General features: G+C 41.9%; 1 protein-coding gene across 1 annotated transcript in view; it reads right to left on the bottom strand.

Annotated features, from left to right (window-relative positions):
- Window positions 1–4,990: 4,990 nt before the first annotated feature.
- LRRC75B (leucine rich repeat containing 75B) overlaps window positions 4,991–24,259 on the bottom strand; it is a 30,312-nt gene continuing 11,043 nt past the window's right edge. The window contains exons 3-4 of the mRNA XM_089653224.1: window positions 16,144–16,256; window positions 4,991–10,095 (exon numbers count right to left, since the gene is read on the bottom strand). Coding sequence (XP_089509350.1) covers window positions 9,621–10,095; window positions 16,144–16,256 — 588 coding nt within the window. The 3' untranslated portion in view covers window positions 4,991–9,620. The remainder of the gene's footprint in view (window positions 10,096–16,143; window positions 16,257–24,259) is intronic.

The following is a 24,259-nucleotide window of genomic DNA, read 5'->3' as shown; positions in this document are numbered from 1 at the left end:
AGCTGGCGTGTTGCAGATGCAGGAGATCTGGCAGCACACAGTGAGTGAAGGACCAGCAGGAACCAGGTAACATGCAGAGCAGGACAGACAGATAACTGGATGCATGGTCAGATGAGCCAGATCAACAACAGACGATCAGATACAGGCATAGACGGCAGGTAGGGAATGGTAACGATACAGACAGAGGTCAGCAACACTTGGAGCAGGCAGATGAGCAGAAGGTAGAGCAGAGTCCAGAAGCAAGCCAAGGTCAGGGAAGGTAGCATTTAGGCGTGGTCAGGGCAAGCCGGGTCAATCACAGGTGTCAAACACAAAAACAGATGCAGGAACACAGGTAATAGCTGTAGATCAGACAGCAACGGCCAGTACAGCTTCTGCAGTTTAAAAAGTCCCATTGACGCTAATGTTAGAGGCGGGTGCACACAGCAAGGGGGGCATCCATAGATGTGCACCTTTGCATATGCATGGGCCTTGAGCCTTCACCTGCACTATATATACCGTACTATCCTCCACAATACAGCGCAATCCTATCAAATAATGTGACGGTCTTTAATTAAAAAAATTTAATAGTCCTTCAATTCAATATCCAATAACGCTGTATTTCCTCAACCACTGTGATGTGATTTATTTCTTCCTTCCTCTTTTCTCAAGCTCTGTGAACATGCAAACACCCATTGATAATATGCACTCACCTTGTGCAATGAACCGCAATACAGATCAAGGTCATAATACAATTGTTGCTCCACCTTGGGCATATGTGGCATCAGCTATTCCTCTTGTTCCTTCCTCCTCTATATACATAGCACTGTGGGTGCTTTTTAAATGTACGTGTTGATTTTGGGAGCTTTTAATAAATTGTCACTATTCAGAGAGCACTATTGTGGTCCTGTTCTATTTTTGCATGTCATGTATCTGTTGTGAAGAATACTGAGGGGGAAGGAGCAAGAGGAATAGCTGATGCCACACATACCCAAGGTGGGGCAACAAGTAAGTGTCACCAATAATAAACAAGTGAACAGTGCTAATGAATAACTAAGCTCATAAAGTTCATGCTATGATTAATTCATCCCAAAGAGTCAATAGTGATGGTATAATCTTGTGATCCAGTATAACTGCATGTGCTTCCACTCCTCAGTGAACACAGGCGTCTTACCAGAAGTGATGGGCCAGGAGGTCATCTGGCCATGTATGATTAATAATCAGTGCTTTCCAGCATCCACCAGCTCTAGCAGCAGCCACACTTGCTTATTTGATTGCGCGTGTCACAAAAGAGGCTCCTACCAACGCATTTCATTGCAGATAACGTCTTTAGGGGAAATGAGATTATCTTTTAAAGAGATATCACACCTATTCTTTTGTATGTTGCAATAGACAGCCCATTTATTTGGATTGGACTACCAAGGCACCATAACACAAAAAGGTACTGCATTATTTCTTGCAGTGCTCCACAATACACACTTGCATCTGTGTGTTGTGAAGTGCAGTAAGTTGATGTATATGTGTGATAAGGCACACGTACTATGGAATTGCAAAACCACGATGCACATATAAAGTGCCTTAGCTTGTGTTGCTGTAAAGTGCATTATAATGCCTTATTGTGCAAAAGCCCTGATTGCATTGTGATGTACCAACACATGGTGTATGCATTGTGGAGTGAAAACCCATTCACTTAGAAGTGGTCAGTGTTGGGTGGAAGGTGGAGCGAGAAGGCTTGAGTGTGGAGCCTGGGAGGGGGCTCAGGAGAGGGGCCTACCTGCAGGCAGGAGCTGGACAGGAGGATCTCTCAGCCTCACCGTCCTGAGAGAGGACCACCAGTGAAGCAGGGAAGGAGCCAGCCCATTGTAAGGCCTGAAGGTAGCCACCAACCCATCAAGCTCACAGGAGAGGACTGAGTGAGAAATCCTATACCCCGGGCCAGATAACGGGAGAGGTCAGTCAGCTGGCAAACCCAATTAGCTACTCATCTGGGGCTGCTTTGCTAAAGTGGCAGTTTATTGGTCCCCTTGCCCAGAGATTCCCTCAGGCATCTGGGTGAAGAGGAGGATTCATCTGAGCTCTAAGGTGGTACACCAGAAGGACTGGAGAGTTCTTCAAAACAGAGACTTTCCTTCCTTTTGTCCACATCTGTACATAGTTGCTAAGGAGATTGTCCTCAAGTTTCTACAGTTCCTTGGGAATCCCATACACCACTCAACCCCTCTCAAGTTCAAAACTCCTTAATAAAACTACAAAAACAAGTTCACGGACAGTTTATTTTCTCCAGTGTGGAAGAAAATGTGTGTTGCCTGGCTGTGCAGGACTATAGAGTGACCCAAAAACTTAGCAATTCCTAAGGGAGTAGTTCTACACTGCTTTCAATAAACAATTTTGTTTTGACTTGCAATGTGCCTCTGAACTTGCTAGTAAATGTGACTATTTCAGATGGGTCAATTCCCTAGCACAGCACATTTCCTACTTGCACATCACAGTCTTTTCCCCTTCTGGTAGTTTCCTGTTGCTAAGTTTGCTGGCCACATCACAGTCCTTTCCTCTTCTGGTACTTTCCTGTTGCTAAGTTTGTTGGCCACATCACAGTCCTTTCCTCTTCTGGTACATTCCTGTTGCTAGGTTTGTTGGCCACATCACAGTCCTTTCCTCTTCTGGTACATTCCTGTTGCTAGGTTTGTTGGCCACATCACAGTCCTTTCCTCTTCTGGTACTTTCCTGTTGCTAAGTTTGTTGGCCACATCACAGTCCTTTCCTCTTCTGGTACTTTCCTGTTGCTAAGTTTGTTGGCCACATCACAGTCCTTTCCTCTTCTGGTACATTCCTGTTGCTAAGTTTGTTGGCCACATCACAGTCCTTTCCTCTTCTGGTACTTTCCTGTTGCTAAGTTTGTTGGCCACATCACAGTCCTTTCCTCTTCTGGCAGTTTCCTGTTGCTAAGTTTGCTGGCCACATCACAGTCCTTTCCTCTTCTGGCAGTTTCCTGTTGCTAAGTTTGCTGGCCACATCACAGTCCTTTCCTCTTCTGGTAGTTTCCTGTTGCTAAGTTTGTTGCCACATCACAGTCCTTTCCTCTTCTGGCAGTTTCCTGTTGCTAAGTTTGTTGCCACATCACAGTCCTTTCCTCTTCTGGCAGTTTCCTGTTGCTAAGTTTGCTGGCCAGGCTCCTCTGACCCTCCTCTCACTTCCCTGCATAACATGTAGCAACTGGGAAAGGAGTGGAGGGAAATACTTGAGACAAATCTGACTGTACTAGGGCTGCTGATGTAACATTGAAATGCATATAGTGTCAGTGACGTCATCACGTATGCTACACAAGGCATGCTGTGGCCTAATGCTGGTGCTGTAGTGGTGAGGAAAGAATACCCCTGTGGTTTCGGGCTGTACATTGTTCAGTGACTGGCCATATTGCAATGCTCATGGATGTGCCCACATTCTTTATAAGGTTATTTATTATGGTATTTATCTTAACAATGTGATTGAATAATTGGTTGATTTAACCGCTTAAGGACTGCCCTATAGCAGATATACTGCTACAGGGCGACACCTGTGCGTGGGATCAGGTAAATATATGTGATTTTGCATTTCTGGGTAAGGGGTGCACACGAACCATGTGTGGCTGCGGTTGTCAACCACCGGGTCCCGGCCGGTAATTACCCACCAGCCCCCGGTGATTACCGAGCATCTCTGATGGGGAGGAAGATGGTTTTGTTTACAAACCATCTTCCTCCCTGTCAGCTCGAACACACTGCTCAGGATGGCTGTGCACAGTACAGCCATCCCGATCAGTGTGCTTACAGTGATGAACACACCCTCCGGCCCCTAGTAAAACACTCACAGCACACAATTAACCCTTTGATCACCCCTCACATTAACCCCTTCCTGCCCAGTGCCATTAGTACAGTGTCAGTGCTTTTTTTTTAGCACTGATCACTGTATTGGTGTCACTGGGGTGTCAGTGACACCAAGTTAGTTCCCCCCCAGTGTCAGAATGTCCGTCGGAGTCCCACTAAAAGTCGCTGATCGCCGCCATTACTAGTAGAAAAAAAAAATCCCATTATCTATACCGCCATTTGTAAATGCTATAACTTTCACATAAACCAATTAATTTACACGTATTGGGATTTTTTTTTAGGAAAGACATGTATCAGAATACATTTTGACCTAAATTTATGAAGAAATTAGATTTTTTTACTGGACATGTTTAATAGCAAGAAGTCCAAGATACTGTTTTTTTCTCAAAATTGTCGGTCTTTTTTTGCTTATAGCGCAAAAAAAAAAAAAAAGCACAGTCGATCAAATGCCACTGAAAGAAAGCTCAATTGGTGGAAAAAAAAGGATGTAAATTTGATTTGGGTGCAGCCTTGCATGACCTCGCAATTGTCAGTTAAAGTAAATCAGCGCCGTAACATTATTTTAATAATAAAGACAATATGAGACCTTTTTGAATTTTGGGTACCTTTGTGATGACTATGATCTGTTAGTGAGACAGCAAGCTTTCGGGGTTAGGGATATGCATCCCATGCTGAACTGACTTACCTATAAGAGTGCCGTTTTGATTGGTGGAGGATCACGTGGTGACCAGCACGGATTGTGTTAATAAAGAAGATTATCATGTTTTTAATCACGTGTGGAGTGAGGATATATTTTTTATGACATAATTTATATTTATATGGTTTGAATATTGCTTATATCCCATTTAGGGTCATCATTCGAGCGCTGTTTGTAGTGAATTTTGATTGAATTCTTGAGAGTGAACGGCTGCATTTAAACAGATCAGATGTTGTGCAGTATGTATTGTGGTTAATTCACATCCAAAATGGCAGCACCCGGCAGCAGTCTTGGGGCCTTTGGTTGTCTACACAAGGTATGCTTACATACATACTTAAAATGTGCATATATAATCTTTTAGAATATTGTTGTTGAAATGAGTGTTTTGTTGACAGGTCTTTTTAATGCAGTAACTTAAGCCCATAAGAGAATAACAAGAATTCTGACAAATATCCATACATAACAACCTTATGTTTATTAGGTGCTATACACTGAATTTATTAAACACATGTTCTGCCCATTGGAGCTTACAGTTTATTTTTAGTGCATAGGAAACAGAGTATCTTCAAATGATCATAGATTTGAAAGAAAACATGAAAACAGTTTTACTGGCACAGATAACTTATTGCAATAATCTGGTTTTTTTTTAAATTTTACATCTTAAATCAGTGGTCTCCAAACTGCAGCCCGGGGACCAAATGTGGTCCTTTGCATGAGTTTATCTGGCCCTTGGGGCACTATTCTACCGTCACTAATGATGGGGCACCATTCCCCCTACTGACACCATCAATGGGGCATTATACTTCTCACTGATGTCAACAATGGGGCACCATTCCCCCTACTGAAACCATCAACGGGGTATTATACTCCTCACTGATGTCAACAATGGGGCACCATTCCCCCTACTGACACCATCAATGGGGCATTATACTTCTCACTGATATCAACAATGGGGCACTATTCCTCCCTTTAAAACCATTTTCTACATGGGGCATTTTCTACTCCCACTGGCTACAGTCTGGCCCCCCTAAAGTCTGAAGGACAGTAAACTGGCCCTTTGCTTAGAAAGTTTGGAGACCCCTGTCCTAAATGAAAGGAGCTCAGCTATAGTCTGAGTGAGCCTATAAAGTAAGCTAAGCCTGGTTGATCTCTAAGGGCTTTGTTAGGTTTACAAGTAAAACAGTGTTAAATGTTTTTAGCATTTGACTAGCTTATCTCTGTTGTCCTATCACATGGCTATATTTAAATTTTCCTGTTTTGTGTAAGAGGACCACAAAACCTCACATTCATTGCTGGCACACAGCATTCCTCAACAATATGAGGGTAGCTGGGCTAAAATACTGCCTGCTTCATTTTCTTTTCTGTAACACTCATCAATCTACCACCATGTTTGTCCAACAAAGGATAACATGATATTCTCACAAACACTGAAAGGAAACCTACACTGAAAGAGTATGGAGGCTGCCAATGCTGACTTCTACAACTAAAAATACTGGTTACCTGGCTAACATAGCTGTAGTACTTTCAATGAGTAAGTCATTACTCAGAACTACAGTAGTATGCAGAAGGAAATTACCAAAGAGTGGCACAAGCATAATGCTTGTCCCACTCTTCTAATCCTAAGAAACAGAGCAGATGCTGCTGCTAATTAACAAAAGGGGGCACAAGTCCCTTTGTTAATCAGGAGCACTCATTTCTATGCTGGGTTTATGACAGACATGGCACAGAAATGTACAGCTGGAGCTGTTTGCTCAGTATTCCTATGCCTATCCCCAGCTCCCTGCTCAGCTGAGTGCAGGAGAGAGGACGAGGTCTGTGCATGCTCTGCTCATATGAGTGGAAAGGAATGTGAGCTGTCAGCTCACATCCCATATGCCAGGTTCAACCTGGTGGGGATCTGTGGCAGTTTTCTATACTGAATTCCTTTGTTAATTTGGAACAACAGGCTCTGCACCAGTATCTGTTTCACATGTGAAACACATTTCACACAGATACGTGAAACCGGTCTGTCTGCTTAGTTAATGTGGTACATGCCACGAATGCTAGTTTCCTGCACCATGATAATGATCTAACTGTACAGTGCCTTGAAAAAGTATTCATACCCCTTGAAATTTTCCAAATTTTGTCATGTTACAACCAAAAACTTAAATGTATTTTATTGGGATTTTATGTGATAGACCAACACAAAGTGGCACATAATTGTGAAGTGGAAGTAAAACAATAAATGGTTGTCAAAATTAAAAAAAAAATATCTGAAAAGTGTGCCGTGCATTTGTATTCAGCTCCCTTGACTCTGACACCCCTAACTAAAATCTAGTGGAACCAATTGCCTTCAGAAGTCATCCAATTAGTAAATAGAGTCCACCTGTGTGTAATTTAATCTCAGTATAAATACAGCTGTTCTTGGAAGCCCTCAGAGGTTTGTTAGTGAACAAACAGCATCCTGAAGGCCAAGGAACACACCAGACAGATCAGGGATAAAGTTGTGGAGAAGTTTAAAGCAGGGTTAGGTTATAAAAAAATATCCAAAGCTTTGAACATCTCACAGAGCATTGTTCAATCCATCATCTAAAAATGGAAAGAGTATGGCACAACTGCAAACCTACCAAGACATGGCCGTCCACCTAAACTGACAGGCCGGGCAAAGAGAGCATTAATCAGAGAAGCAGCCAAGAGGCCCATGGTAACTCTGGAGGAGCTGCAGAGATCCACAGCTCAGGTGGGAGAATCTGTCCACATGACAACTATTAATCGTGCACTCTGCAAATCTGGCCTTTATGGAAGAGTGGCAAGAAGAAAGCCATTGTTGAAATAAAGCCATAAGAAGTCCCATTTGCAGTTTACGAGAAGTCATGTGGGGGACATAGCAAACATGTAGAAGAATGTGCTTTGGTCAAATGAGACCAAAATTGAACTTTTTGGCCTAAAATCTAAAAACGCTATGTGTGGCGGAAAACTAACACTGCACATCACCCTGAACACACCATCCCCACCATGAAACATGGTGGTGGCAGCATCATGTTGTGGGGATGATTTCTTTAGCAGGGGCAAGGAAGCTGGTCAGAGTTGATGGGAAGATGGATGGAGCCAAATTCAGGGCAACCATAGAAGAAAACCTGTTAGTCTGCAAAAGACTGAGGTGGAGGTTCACCTTCTAGCAGGACAACGACCCTAAACATACAGCCAGAGCTACAATGGAATGGTTTAGATCAAAGCATATTCATGTGTTAGAATGGCCCAGTCAAAGTCCAGATCTAAATCCAATTGAGAATCTGTGGCAAGACATGAAAATTGACGCTCACAGACGCTCTCCATCCAATCTGACAGAGCTTGACCTATTTTGCAAAGAAGAATGGGAAAAAAATTCACTCTCTAGACGTGCAAAGCTGGTAGAGACATCCCCAAAAAGACTTACAGCTGTAATTGCAGTGAAAGGTGGTTCTACAAAGTATTAACTCAGGTGGGCTGAATACAAATGCACACCATACTCTTCAGATATTTATATGTAACAAATTTCTGAAAATCATTTATCATTTTCCTTCCACTTCACAATTATGTGCCACTTTGTGTTGGTCTTTCATATAAAATCCCAATAAAATACATTTCCGTTTTTGGTTGTAACATGACAAAATGTGGAAAATACATTTGTATGAATACTTTTTCAAGGCACTGTATTCTAACCTTCCTAATCTGCATGCTTCTTACAGGCCCTTCACTCAAAGTATTAAAACCAGAGATGACTAGGCAATTTGCATTTTCAGAAGAAGTTCAGAATATCAATGTTCATACTCTTATTAGTGCTAAATTTCCTATAAAGTGGACCTTGGGCATTATAAATTGTAGGAATCTCCTAATAATTGGCATTACCCTTTCAGCAATACAGTCAGTGAAAAAATACCAATTTTATTTTCACATGATTGGATAATTGAAGTTAATATTCACAGAATGTATTACAGCGTTTCTCAACCTTCTCAACACAGAGGAACCCTTGAAATACCTTTCTGGCCTAAGGGAACCCTGCTACAAATGACTATATCTACAACTACATACATTTGTGCAATGGTCAGTGGGACGAATACTCCTTATACTTCTGGCCATTAGGATGAATTTCCCTCTTACAGATAGTTAAAAAGACTGGTGTCAGGGAGAACTTATCTGAGAGGAAGAAACTGCTCATTGCTCAAGGAATTGCTCATTAACAGATAATCCAAAATGTTTCAGTAGAAGGTACTTTCCTGCTAGTGATAAAAAGAAATACTCAGCTCTGTGGTGGTGTATGGTTTCATCATATTAATGTCTAGCAGTATACTCATCTGCCTCAATTAAAATTTTCTCCAAATAAGATATAAAGGAGTTCTTGCTTTTCTAATGGAAGTGTCAGTGTCAGCAATGGAATTAGCAGTATAATACATTTGGATCCTTCATTAACTTTCGGTGTATTTTCTTCAAAAAACTTCTCAACCTAATGTACAAATTCTCTGTTTTGAACAGTCTAATCAAGCGGTGCTGAGCATGCATTCTTGTGTCAGGCTGAAGCACATTTCTTACCGTCCGTGAAACCTTTACACTTTTTGCACTGTCTTTGTCAGATTCATGCGTTCTTCTCTCTGCTGTGCAGCATTTAATTCTGTTCACTGCTGCATGAGTTACATTTTACAGTTTGTCCATATTTAAGTATGTCTGTTTCCTCCCTCGGAATCGTGCCTCTCCAGCAGATGCCCCCCCCTTTGGGTCTTGGGCAATCACCCACCCCCCTTTTCGGTTTTCCTGACACTGCAGTTCTGTCCCTGCCCGGCTGCGATCACAGGCTTCTTTTGTTTGGAGATTAATCCACAGAACACGCAGTGATGAGGCAGGTGCTGAGCTGTGATGGGCTGCCTTGCCTCCGGGCTCCTCACCCGGTGGGTGAAGATGAATGGGGCTACGGGGTACCTTTATCTGGTGCCCCCCCTCCTTGGCTGAAAACATACTACCTATGGCACAGTGAGTGTAACATCCAATATCTGGTTATGTTAGATGGAATCAACACTGGTGTGAGGAGGGGTGGTCAGTCCCTGTCTCTGTGCTGACTACACTGAGGGACCTCACCTGTCCCAAGGCAGTGGGAAAGACATGGAAACTCCTCCTTCTGACAAGTCACTGTCCTGTGCCTCAGGGATGGTGGGAAGCAGATTCTGTTGGCACAGGCGGCGCCTCAGTCCTAAAAGCAAAGGCTGAGGCATAGAGCAGATGTCCACATTGTTACCCAGGTCCACCCAGGCCAATGAAAGAAAGTTGGTACTGTCTTTCATGGCTTCGCTGAGCTCCTTCAGGGTGGCACAAGTAAGCCGGTTTCCATTGAGTGCAAGGTGCGTAAGATTGGGGAGGACTGCAAGAGCAGGCATGGCCTGGGCCAAGGTGATGTCTGTGAGGTCGGTAAAGCTTAGGTCCACACTTGTTAGGCTGTTTCCGTGGCCCTGCAAATACAGTATTACACGCTGCATATCTCTAGGCGACAATGTGATTCCAGAGAGATCCAGTGACTCTATTTTTGACTTTTGCTGCAAGCTGTTTTTTAGACTGTCAAATAAAACAGAAAAACAGTTTATGTATGTTAATAGAACCTATCAAACATAAGCAGGATTAATTGCATTAACTGCATAAACTCAATTTTTGGTTGGCAGTAAATAGAACAATGAATCTTTAACACTGTAACTACTCTAGTCTCTTGTGTGCTACGTGTGCATATTTGTAACCATAGATGGTGACAGCAACTGTGTTTAAAGTGGAGTGGAGCTCTGTTTAGAATTTACCAAGCATACAAAAATTCTACTTCTTTACTAGCATTGCGTACACTAAGCCTAATTTATTTTACCCAGAGTCTGGCTGTGGTAGTATGCTTTTATCCTAAATGCGGTCATATAGTTGGGAATTTTAAAGAGTAAGAGCTAATTCACACATGTGTGGTACGGATTGAAGCTCAGGTTTCACAGCTAATTGACACAGTAGTTGTTCAGCGGTTCAGGTCAGGATTTTATCCTGTTCACAAGTGCGGTTTAAAAACTATTACCTGTAATCTGCACCTGAACCAGACTGCACGGCTCAGAAATCAGACATGGCTCTTTTTCAATCCGCACTGAATCCGAACTGCTAGTGCATGGGACATACACTATATTGCCAAAAGTATTAGGACACCCCTCCAAATCATTGGATTCAGGTGTTCCAATCACCTCCGTGGCCACAGGTGTATAAAATCAAGCACCTAGACATGCAGACTGCTTCTACAAACATTTGTGAAAGAATGGGTCATTCTCAGGAGCTCACTTAGGTGTCCGTTATGACACAGAGAATAGCTGCGATTCAACGGATCTCAGCTATTCTCTGGTCATTCACAGTTTATGACACGCAGGAGATCATGTCAGCCCTTCACTGGAGATCTGTGTTCTCCCTCCAGATTCTCCAGCCCAGAGCTGGAGAATCAGAGGGACCGCAAACTAAGCAGAGATAATTTACCTCTGCTTAGTAAACTGATCTTTTACTGTAATCTCACGAGATTATAGTAAAATCAGCCGTTTTCCAGAGTTTGTAGACCGTTCTCCAGCGTTTGGAGACCGTTCTCCCTTTGTTCGGAGAACTGCTTCATAAACTGCATTCTCAGAACTGTGTTCTCTGAGAATGCCGGAGAACTGAGCAACGATCTATTACTGCTGGTTCATAAACGGACACCTTAATTCAAGCGCAGAATTGTGATAAGTTGCCACCTGTCTAATAAGTCAATATTTAAATTTCCTTGCTACTAAATATTCCACGGTCAACTGTTAGTGGTAATATAACAAAGTGGAAGCAACTGGGGACAACAGCAATTCAGCCTCAAAGTGGTAGGCCACTTAAAATGACAGAGCGGGGTCAGTGCATGCTGAAGCGTATAATGCGCAGAAGTCGCCAACTGTCTGCAAAGTCAATAGCTAAAGAAGTCCAAACTTTGTGTGGCCTTCAGATTAGCACAACAGTGTGTAGAGAGCTTCATAGAATGGGTTTCCATGGCCGAGCAGCTGCATCCAAGCCTTACATCACCAAGTGCAATGCAAAGCGTCGGATGCAGTGGCGTAAAGCACGCCACCACTGGACTCTAGAGCAGTGGAGATGTTTTCTCTGAAGTGACAAATCACACTTTTGGCAATCCAATGGACGTGTCTGGGTTTGGTGGTTGCCATGAGAACGGTACTTGCCTAACTGCATTGTGCCAAGTGTAAAGTTTGCTGGAGGGGGGATTATGGTGTGGAGTTGTTTTTCAGGGTTGGGCTTGGCCCCTTAGTTCCAGTGAAGGGAACTCTTAAGGCGTCAGCATAAAAAGACATTTTGGATAATTTCATGCTCCCAACTTTGTGGGAACAGTTTGGGGATGGCCCCTTCCCGTTCCAACATGACTATGCACCAGTGCACAAGCAAGGTCCATAAAGATATGAATGAGTAAGTTTGGGGTGGAGAAACTTGACTGGCCTGCACACAAATGCTCTTCTGGAAGAATGGTCAAACATTCCCATAGACACACTCCTAAACCTTGTGGACAGCCTTCCCAGAAGAGTTGAAGGTGTTACAGCTGCAAAGGGTGGGCCAACTCAATATTGAACCCTATGGACTAAGACTGGGATGCCATTAAAGTTCATGTGCGTGTAAAGGCAGGCATCCCAGTACTTTTGGCAATATAGTGTATGTGAACAGGCACCATAGGAAGCAATGTTATTTCACATGTCATGCAGATTGGATGCGTTTCAAGCATCCAATTCGCATATATTTGAACGCTTAAGCTATTTATAGATGCATCAAAATTCGACAAGTTTCTGCATTCCTCCCTGTTTGACAGAAGTTGATCGCTGGATCAACTTCTGTCGAATGGACATGCTGAAAATGTTTTGGCAGGAGCTGCTGTCAGAATACAATGTCCTGGCAGAGATGATTTCTCCATCTACCTCGCTTTTGTGGATGAAGGAATCTGTTCTTTTTTTTCATTCAGCGCGTGGGCTTAAGGCTGACCAAACACTGATAAATTTTTTTCATTTAGTCTGCAGGCTGAACAAAAAAATCTAATAGGTTTCTTCATCCATGCTAAATAGAGAGAATGGACAAATTCCCTTCCTGCACTATTGTATCTTGACACCAGCTCCATCTGATAGGATACATCCAATGTTTGGCTGACAATTTTCCGCTTGGTTTCAGTTGAATATTCAGTTGGGAAGGGAATAAGAGGGCCACCCAGGGAGTATTGCAAACTTCATTGTAGTCTTTCCTCTTATTGTTGTGTATGGATTACAATAATTTCTTTAAAGCTAACTGGGACAGTCCATCTGCCATGGTCATATGACCAGTACTGTAATATGAAACACAGAGAAAAGCAGTGAACCAATTCCGCAGGCAGGAAATGACCTCAGTGCTATCATGGTTGGCATGCTTACAAGGAAGTGGCATTGAAAGTGGACCTTGCACTAAAAGGCAGTACATCAAGCCTCATATATAATTGCTGTATGATGTCAGTAAAAAAAAGCCTTTGAAAAAAAGTTAGTAAATATACTTACCTTACTCCAGCTTCCCTGCCTAGGGGAGGTTATAAGATCCTGGGAACACTGTGTATCCCAAATCTCACAAGATGCTCCTGCAGCTCAGTGAAGTAGCAACATCACACAAGATTTGAGATCTTAGTCCTTCCCAAGATCTTATAGGAAGGATCTTGATGCCACCCTTGCCTAGGCGCTGTGTAAGGAAACTAGATATTTTTTCACTGCCATCAGTAGTTTGATAGGAGGCCTGATGTACAGTATTGAGCAGATCTTTCCTTTTAGTACAGGGTCCACTGTAAGATTTTCAGCAGCTTTAGGCCATAGCTGATTCTAGATAGAAATAGACATTTGCAATTTAGTATGAAATAGACCTAGATTGTGCTGCAATTTTCATTCAAGGTTGCTAGCTGCTTGTAGAGTATCTTAACAATTACCAATTCTAATCCTATAGCCAATCTGTTAGATCAGATGTCAAATGTGTGATACCCTTTACGTGAGAACTGATGAAAACATATTCTCATTGTCCTTAAATTTTTGCTTTTATTCTATTTTTCAAAAATAAAAAAAAATACAATGCTCTTATTTATAGAATTTTGTTAAATAGAATAGCATACTAAATATTTCCCTTTTCTACATAAATCCTGCATGTCATGCTGATGGACAGTACTGATATAATACATTCAGGTACACCTTAACCACTTGCTGACCCACCACAGTACATTTACTGCAACAGGTTGGCTTGTACTGGCACAATCACATACCTATATTTTGCAGCCTTCTCCCAGGTCCACTCACACATGCGCGAGTGGACCTGTAAGACTGTGCTGTCATTGGCTGCAGCACAAGCTGATCAGCAGGTCCCAGCCAATGATTTATGGCTGGGACCTGTTGATCGGCTCAGCGAATGACAGAGGAGAGTTCTGTGTTCGTAAAAAACAATACAGAGCTCTCTTCATAGAACAGCGATGTGCTTTTTTTTTTTCTGCTTGCAAACAGGAATTAAAAACCAGCACATTGCTTAGTAAAACACCACACAGTAAACATACTAAACACTGTTAGGCACATAGCTAATCCCCTGATCACCCTAGATGTTAACCCTTTCCCAGCCAGTGTCATTAGTACAGTGACAGCGTATATTTTAGCACTGAAGACTGTATTAGTGTCACTGGGGATGTCAGTGACAGTTAGTCAGTTCCCCTCAGCATCAGTTAGTGTCAGATTGCATGCCACACTATCACTGACTGCTGTCATTAATATATATGATAAAAAAAATCCAGTATCTATACCATAGTTTGTAGGCACTATAACTTTCATGCAAACCAATCAATATACACTTTATTGGAGTTTTTTTTTTACCAAAGACATGTAGAAGAATACATTTTGGCCAAAATGTATGAAGAAATAAAAAATTTTTTCAATTTTTTTTTATGTTTTTATGTTTTTTATGTTTTATAGCAGAAAGTAGAAAACATTTTTTTTTCAAAATTTCAGGTCTGTTTGTTTGCAAAAATTATATAAATTTTGTTTGCGTACAGCATTGCATGACTGCGCAATTGCCAGTTAAAGTAGCACAGTGCCAAACAGCAAAAAATGGCCTGGTCATGAAGGGGGAAAAATCTTTCAGAGCAATAGTTAAGGCGGTTGTAAAGGCTCAAGGTTTTTTACCTTCATACATTCTATGCATGAAGGTAAAAATCCTTCTGTGTGCAGCAGTCCTCCCAGCCCCCTCAATACTTACCTGAGCCCCATTGAGATCCAGTGATGTGCATGACAGCCTCGGCTGTCCTGGGTCTCTGCCTCCCCATTGGCTGAGACAACAAGCGAGAGCCATTGGCTCCCGCTGCTGTCAATCACAGCCAATCAGCCAATGAGGAGAGAGAGGGGGCAGGGCCAAGCCACAGCTCCATGTGTGAATGGACACATGGAGCAGTGGGTGCCCACATAGCAAGCTGCTTGCTATGGAGGCACCCGACAGACAGGAGAAGCCAGGAGAGCCTGCGGGGGACCCAAGAAGAGGAGGATCCAGGCTGATCTGTGCAAAACCACTGCACACAGCAGGCAAGTATAGACATGTTTGTTATTTTGCAAAAAAAAATAAAAAAATTAACCTTTAGTATCGCTTTAACAGCCTTGTAAATCCACAAAGTTCTAGTTGTTTTGGAAAAAAAAACTTTTATTGTGCATCCTCACCTGTTGAGATAAACCATTCCAATGTTCTTGTTTAACTCTTTTAAATTGAACATTCAGTAAAAGATTCCGTCTTTCATAAAATGGGCCACATATCTCACTAAAGAAGAAACTTGTAATGGGCTGCCTTTAATTTGTTTTCAAGCTCTGTGCACATTTGTGGTAGGGTAAAAATAAACAGATAGGGAGGGATAATAATTCTAAGAAATTCTGACTTTAAATTGTTGCCATGGTTAAAAGGGGGGAAAACTCTGAAATGTTTGGCAGTTATAGAAAGTCATAAATGACTGCAAATCCAAATGGAAATAAAATTTCCAATAGCATCACAAAATGGCTTCTACAACAATCAGTTAAACTGATTGTAAGCTTCTGAAATTAAATTTGACAAAGAATATCCCTCTATAGTGTGTATTTGTTTCAATCTAGAGCATTCAGTGTCATTTCTGTCTGTGTCTCTTTCCTCTACTATCTGCATGAGTCACTTCTGACAGCTTTTCCTGACACCAAGAGGTAAAAAGGTGACAGGGGAGGGAGCTCCAGCACACAACCTGTGATTGATACCCCCAGATCTGTACCTGTGGCTGTGTGAAGGGAGGTGTGTCCCTTCTCTCTAATTAGCTCTCAATGAGCTCTGCAAATTTTAACTGTAGCTCCCATCCCCTGCTTTCTGAAAGCTGAAACAAGCTGTATAAATTCTGGACTTTGCATGGATGTAGAGAAGACTGTAGATAAACAGGCACAACTTATGTAGGAGGATTTGTTTCATCTTTTTTATCACCTGGGGATAGTCACCTCACTGGGTATATGTAAGGATTTACAACTACTTTAGTTGCATCTATTTTTAACAATACAGAGCCATGTTGCCTCTTTTTCGCTCTCAGCTCACCATGCCATGCTTTTTCTCCGAGGTAGACTGTGTCTATGCCATTTGGAATGTGGGGTCAGGTGGTAAAGAAGTTGCCGGCAAACTCGGTCTGCAGACTTCAGTGACTCTTGTTCCTGCAAGAATGTAAATTCAAATTAGGTGTATAAGCATTTATAAAAACACAAACATACATTGGAACATCATTACTATGCAGAATTAACAGTGTATTAACCACTTCCAGTCCGGACACTTTTACCCGCTTCCTGACCAGGGCAATTTTCAGCTTTCAGAGCTATCACACTTTGAATGACAATTGCGCGGTCATGCAACACTCTACCCATATGAATTTTGTACCATTTTTTTGAGACAGCTAAAAATTTATTTTGGTGGTATTTATCCACCACTGGGATTTTAATTTTTTTTTGCTATGTAAATGAAAATGTCCAAAAATTTAGAAAAAAGGTGTTTTTCTTATAAAATTTTGCAAATAAATAATATTTCATCATAAATCTTGGCCAAAATTTCTTCTAAATTCTTCAAAATTCTGTTATCTTTTTAGTAAAAAAGAAAATAAGCCAAATTAGTTTATAACCAAAAATTATAATTTTGAAACATTTTTTTTTACATTTTTTTTTTTTTTTATATTATTATTTATTTATTTTTTACATACTGTCACCCTAGCAGTACAGTGTCACCATGGTGACACTGTACTACTTTTGGGGGGTGATGAAGATTTTTTTTTTTTTTTACTCTGATTGCTTTTACACCCATATAGGATGTAAAAGCAATCATTTCTCTTTCTCCCTGTCTGCATTCTTGCAGCCATTGAGAACTACTGAATGAGCTGTGATTGGTCACAGTTTGTCACATGGTACAAGGCTGTTGTGAATAGCCTTGTACCATGTGACCTCTGTGATCATTCACAGATTTCACACGTAGTAAGCAATGATGTCACAAGTGACATCTTGCTTACTACTTTGCATGTGATCACTGATTGGCCAGTCAGTGATCACATGATTGGGACCTCGTACAGAGGTCCCGTCCGAAGGTCACTGTGTCCGGAGGCACTGGAGCGCGCACAAACAGGGTGCGGGAAGGCTGTTTATAAACGGCCACCCGACCCTGCAGTGCCACCGTCCGGCTGTTTATATACAACGGCCGGTCGGGAAGTGGTTAAACATATGAACACTGCAAATTGAGCTTTTATGCTCCAAAAATATAGTAGCTAAAGTATTTTTTGTTACGTTTTGCACATTACCAGATTATAGTCACTGCACACTGTTTGGTTAAAATCTGCCTGGGTGCTCTGTAGAAAAACATACTGTATAGTTGTGGAGGCATTCAGAGGTCTTAAAGTGTTACTAAACCCACAACAGTAAAATCAGTCTGTATATTCAGTAAAGCATGCTTGTTATACTCACTGTGGAACCTAAGGGGTTAATCCTCTGCATTGTCTAAAATGACCCTTTGATCCTTTCTTTTCTGATCCTCCCAACCACCTGTTATCTCCTGATAAGACAGACTGAACTGTAGGCATTTGCACATGCTCAGTTTGGTGTGTATTACTAGCGAGGTTTTTTTTTCTCTTGGGAGAGTGCATGTGATCAACACATGGCCAATCAGCACTCTCCAGACAGAGGTCAGAGGCTTTGCATCCTCCTAGAGCAGAAAGAAAACTCCTCCTACAAGATTTAACCAATGCCCTGCTGGACACTGATAGAAGCCACAAGACTGCTCTAACTGCTGATGAGAAAATGTATTTAGCAGTTTATATTTACTAAAATAATTGCATTTCCATGTTCTGTGTACTCTGGGAGACCAGATATAGTGAATGCAGGGTCCAGGGTTTAGTAACACTTTAAACAGGAGACTATCTTCAAACAAGTGTTTATTATATGCAAAGTTTTGACCTAGACTGAGCTCCAGCAAAACGTTGGATATAATATATACTTCTTGTTTGGAGATATCCTCCTGCTTTTATTTCCTCAACTATATGCCTATCTTTAGGCCTCGTTCACATGGCTGATTACATGTGTTCCCCATGCAGGGCCATATTGTACAGACACAGAGATGCACAGGTGTTGTGTGCATCCCTGTGACAGCAGTCCTATAGATGTCTATTGGGACATGCGGCTGTGTGTACACAGTCGCTGTGTATCAGTATAGCATTCTGTGCGGGTCTCAGCACTTACCCTGAGTGCATTCAGAGCCACACACCCACACTAATGTCACATTGAATATACCACAAACAGCGTTGGCACTTATTTAAATTTCATAAAAATAAGAATAATTTGACCTCTTATGAAGTCAAAATGCACTTGATGACGTAATCATACACCACTAGAGCAGAGATGAAAGCCAGAAACACTGCAGTGACAAAACACTGCACTGCACTGACAAAAGGGTAACCAGGGAAAACAGTTTCCAATATCGCCCCAACTGGTCCTATTTTGCCTCTCTTTGGTCTTCTCAGAGCCACCGGGCACTCATTTCAGGATTATTAAAAGGAAAAGGAGAAGCCTCCCATAATGTAAAAAAGTTTTATTTACTTCAAAAACTGCTAAAATTGCACTTACACCATCAAATATACAGTTTGGTATTCACTGTATTACAATCAGAAGGGGCGCTGGCTCCCCAGCGTGCGTTCCAACAAAAGTGGAAGTGACGTGCACGAAGTCCCGCCCTATGCGTTTCATCATTAGTGTGTGACGTCCTTAAGGGCAGGAAGAGGATGCCTTCATATTGAGACACATCAGCTTTGTCCATGTGGCCCCGTGTCTCAATAGACATCTATAGGACGTCTGCCATGGGGATGAACTCAACACCTCTGCAAAACATGGCCCTGCACGGAGCATGCAAGTAGTTGGCTGTGTGAATGATGCCTAAAGTGTTACTAAACCCACAGCAGTAAAATCAATCTCTATATGCAGTAAAGCATGCTTGTTATACCTACTGTGGAACTTAATCCTCTGCATTGTGTAAAAAGGATGCCTAATCCTGTCTTCTCTGATCCTCCCCTTCGTCCACTCTTCCCAACTCATCTCCTGATAGAACAGAGCCTTGGGGGCAAGCTGCACATGCTCAGTTTGGTGCAGGAGTGGACTGACAACTCATGGGGCCCCTGGGCAATAGGGGATCATGGGGCCCCTGTGTCCTTGCCCAAACTCAAAAACGCCTATGAAAAAGGTACCAGGGGCATCTCATGGGGCCCCCTACTGACCCTGGGCCCTCGGGCAGTTTCCAAATGGTCAGTCCGCCCCTGGTTTGGTGTATATCGCTAGAGAGTTTTTTTTTCTTGGGAGAGTGCATGTGATCAGCACAGGGCCAATCAACACTGTCCAGACAGAGGGTCATGGATAAGGCAGTCTCACAGGACAGTGAGAGGAGAATGAAAACTCCTCCTACAAGCTTTAACCAGTGCTCAGCTGGACACTGATAAAAGTCACAAGACTGCTCTAACGGCTGATGAGAAAAGGTATTTAGCAGTTTATATTTACTAAAATAATTGCATTTCTATGTTGTGTGTACTGTGGGAGACCAGATATACTGAATGCAGGGTCCTGGGGTTAGTAACACTTCAAAGTGGTTGTAGAGGCTGGAGGTTTTTTACCTTCAAAATTTTCTGTGTGCATCAGCCCCCCCCAGCCCCCTCAATACTTACCTGAGCCTCAGCACAATCCAGTAATGTGAATGACAGCCTCAGTTGTTTCAGGTCTCTGCCTTCTCATTGGCTGAGACAGCAAGCAGGAGCCATTGGCTCCTGCTCCTGTCAATCACAGCCAGTCAGCCAATGAGGAGAGAGAGGGGGCAGGGCCAAGTCATGGCTCTGTGTGTGAATGGGCACACTGAGCAGCGGATGCCCCATCGCAAGCTGCATGCTGTGGGGGCACCCAACAGACAGGAGGAGCCAGGAGAGCCTGTAGGGGACCTGGGAAGAGAAGGATCCAGGCTGCTCTGTGCAAAACTACTGCACACAGTAGCTTATTTAAACATTTTTTTTTAAAATAAACCTTTAGAATCGCTTTAAGCTTTTGGTAGGGTTGAAAAGGTTTGAAATATTTGCATGGCTTTTTTATTTTGTTGTCTGTGTTCCATTGTGAAGATTTCCCTTCACTTTCTGTTCTGCAGATACCTATTTCCTGTTCCAGTGACAGACAAATAGAGATTGTGAACCTCCCCAAGGGGAACAAAAGCAGGAATAAAGACAGCAAGAAAATAAAATCCTTGTTTACTCTCCAAAAAACCCCCAAAAACATTTTGGCTTTAGACCTTTAAAATATGGATATACAATTTTTATGATGGGCTCATTTCTGTTGTATCAGATGTTATTTTGACAAACATTTATACAGTATAAATTAACATACAACTAACCCTCGAGAAGGAAGTGATGCAGTTTGATTTCTCACTATGTCAGTGACTGAAACCGCATCCACTGGACCATATCTGTCGGTCACTCATGCGACCTCTTACACAGTCATTTTGCAGTGTAATGTACAACTATTCATTCAGCATCAGAAGTCACTCATTGATGTAGGTTTGCAGTTACAGTCGAATGACTTGCTTACATTTCCAGGTATTTTAGTTAAATATTGTTTTTGACACTCTGACACTTTTTTTTCTCGCTGTGAAAATTGGGGATATAACCTAAACATTATACAGTACATAATGCAGATTTCACAGCCAAATGTTTAGAAATTTGTGTGTAAGTGCACATCTATTCCTTTCAATAAATGTTCCAGACTATTCTGTATGAATCTGGTCAGCTTTTGTGCAAAGGTAATGCTGACATGCGACTACAGTAGCAAATTATAGCTCACTGCCCATATTATTATTTATTTTTATTTAGATACGCATGGAGAAAACTATCAAAAAATGTGAATGACTCCACCCTGCTGATAGACAAAGGATTTCCAATATTCCTCACGGCCATAGACTGATTGAAATTCCGTCGGTCCCTTCTGAACTGGCTGAATTTTGAATTTCAATCCATCTATGGCCAGCTTTATTAACTGCAGAGGAAAATTGAATTAGAGACCTGGATTTGCAAAGCTGCCCTAATGCCAGGCTTAAGCGATGTCAGTGTCTGCACAGTACTGCGATGCAAAACTAGTGTTCTTTGATTTTGCTATATATGATTTGCAGCCATAGTGGGTGAAAAGGGCAAAAACCCAATTTCACATTTTCAGAAATATTTTGATTTGATTCAGAAGGTGAAATTGCCAAGAGTACTTCATTTCAACCTTGATCATGTAAATATGAATGCAGAGGTTGGATAAGTTATTGGTGACAATGTGCTACTCCTGCTTTTTTTCCCAAGTTGCAACATCTTTAGAGTATTAGTCACAATTGGGCTTATGCAAGAATCATATAAAGCCTTTGATTACCATACGTATGAAGTTTTTTTACGTCAAAACAAATTTTACTGGATATCACCATAAGCAATGCAGTTAGAAGGATATTATGCCAATATAATGTATTATTCTGCCAAGACAAAAAAGAAAACAATAAAACAGTGCTAACATACCGAAAAAGTGTCTGCTGCTTATTATTCTGAGATTGTGGAGTATTCAGGGGTCATATGGTAGAATCCAGGAAAATGCAGAGATCGAATGTTTATGGGAGGATGAGGAGGTGATTGTAACCACAGAATTTGGAAGAATGCAAGAAGGGTCCTACTGTAAAGAAGGTAAGGGATTGTGTTCTAGCCAAGCATTCCAGATTTTCTCAAATTTAACTGGATATCATCTATGTGCATATACTAACTTTCTGAAAGGTAGAGTAGCATTTTCAAGGCTGATCCACTGTAGCACAGCAAGAAAATTTCCAAACATCAACTGTTTTTCCAGCCATGGGTAGCAATTCATTGAGTAGAGATGAGAGCATCGGAGAGTGAATGAGAGCTAGAATACAAACTTGTGGGGGGAGTGGGATGGGGCAGCCCATCGTGCTATGTATAAATGTAGGAGTCATTTCCCATAGCTGTCATAGACCAGGGCCCAGATCTACAGGGGGGGAGAGATCAGGAAATACAGAAGCATACCTGAGGCTGGGTGCAGTGTCACACAGGTGCTCATGATACAATAGAGTCACATGATTACATTGGATGCTCTGGGGTCACTTGTGTGAGACCGGATGCTCTAGGGTCATGGGTTGACACAGGAATCTAAGGCATTACAAGGTCACACAGAAGCACTGAATTCACTGTAGGTGTTGGGGTCACCCATGAAACAGGAGTCACTGGAGACACAGGAACACAGGGGTCACTGTAGATGTTGGGTCACTTGAGACATAGAAGTTGCCAGAGATTCAGAGGCTGCTGGAGGCACAAGAGTTCCTGGAGATACAGGGGGAGGTCACGGGAGTGCACAAGGGATGTAGTAGCACTGAAGGCACAGATGTGCTGGGGATACTGGAGGCACAGTAGTGCAGGGGGCACTGGAGGCACAATAGTGCAGGGGTCACTTGAGGCACAGGGGTCACAATTACTGTAAATAGGGGAACAGGTAGATACTGCAGGCACAGGGGTGCTTGGTTTCAGGTATAGTGACATGTTTCTTGAACGCCAAGTAACATGTCATCCATCCCATTAAGGCAGCACGTCAATTTGACTGGCTGTGGTGCTGGAGGAAGCTAATAGCTATGTACTAGAGAGAAGACCTGCCACTGGATCAGGGACAAAGTGAGTGACACCAGCTGGCTATTGACTGGGCAAAACCATAACAGATGTGTAAAGTAACCTGTGGGCTAGAGTCATTGGGGCAGCAGGAGTTCAATGTTCTTGACAAATTTGTAATTCTGTATGAGGCAAGGGAGGCACGGTGTATATAAACTTTTATATTTGTCTTTCTCTGGTATATAGAGAAACTTTGTGAGGGCTGCCAGATGTCCCTCTCAATTCTCATTGTTGAGGTCAGAGAACTCCTCCCACCGGGCCTTAAATGATGGCTGTACATTTAAACTTTATCAAATACTAGTTGGCGCTCAACTAAAATACAGATCAAAACAGTCCAGATCCAGTGTCTATATTCCACAATCTGGTGCATTCAATCAAGGCAATCCAGATTTTTCTTAAAAAATAAACATTTCCCAAAGTGCACCACACTACAACATGATACGAAACTCCACTTTAAGAAATGACACCCATCAAAATTATTTGACCTCCACACTCAGGTTTCATATTTAAATCTGTTCCTTCCTTGGCTATAATGTGGCTAAAATTAGCATTTAAATGACTAGGTAGACTGTTTTATTTTGTATTTAGTTCACTGTTTTCATTGTATCTTTTTATAGTCAAATCACTCTACAGTAGAATTTCATATCTATGCAATACACTATATATATATACATACTGTGTATATTATTTGGTACAAAACCCACAACAGTAAAATCAGTCTGTATATGCAGTAAAGCATGCTTGTTTTACTCACTGTGGAACCTAAGGAGTTAATCCTCTGCAATGTGTAAAAAGGCTGTTTGATCCTTGATTCTCTGATCCTCCCCTTCTTCCATTGCTCCCATCAGAGGAGAATGAAAACTCCTCCTACAAGCCTTAACCAGTGCTCAGCTGGACACTAACAGAAGTCATAGGACTGATCTAACTGCTGATGAGAAAAGGTATTTAGCAGTTTATATTTACTAAACTAATTGCATTTCCATGTTGTGTGTACTGTGGGAGATCGGGTATAGTGAATGCAGGGTCCTAGGTTTAGTAACACTTTAAGGCACATTTATTGGAGGTGAGCAGATGATACCAGGGCAATTTGCATATGTTTATTTTGTTTGCAAAGTATTGGGGTTAATATATTACATTTAAATTTTGCCTTGGAAATAATCAACCAATTATAGAGGTCACTTGTTAGCTGTTTCCTAAATCTGTCCTTTACAAAGTTTGAATGTCAGCTATGGTAAGTGATGATTTGAGAATCCTCATTTTCTAGGAGTTGACCAAGAAATCACAGTCCAGCAGATTGCCATACAGTCATATCAGTAAGTTTCAATGACTCGAGGAGAACTGTGCTTTACTGTAACAGAGTTTAGCAATCCTAGTCTGTTTTATAGAATTGTTTTGCCAATTCTCACTAATTTGTAGCCTTGTTACATACAGCTGATGAGAATGGGTACCGCTTTGGCCTTTAAA

Source organism: Staurois parvus, unplaced genomic scaffold (assembly GCF_062004578.1).
Source record: "Staurois parvus isolate SC_StPar_1 unplaced genomic scaffold, SC_StPar_1.0 ptg000704l, whole genome shotgun sequence".
Taxonomy (NCBI): Eukaryota; Metazoa; Chordata; class Amphibia; order Anura; family Ranidae; genus Staurois; species Staurois parvus.
The sequence above is the reverse complement of the archived record's forward strand: the minus strand, read 5'-3'. Positions and strand labels throughout refer to the sequence as shown.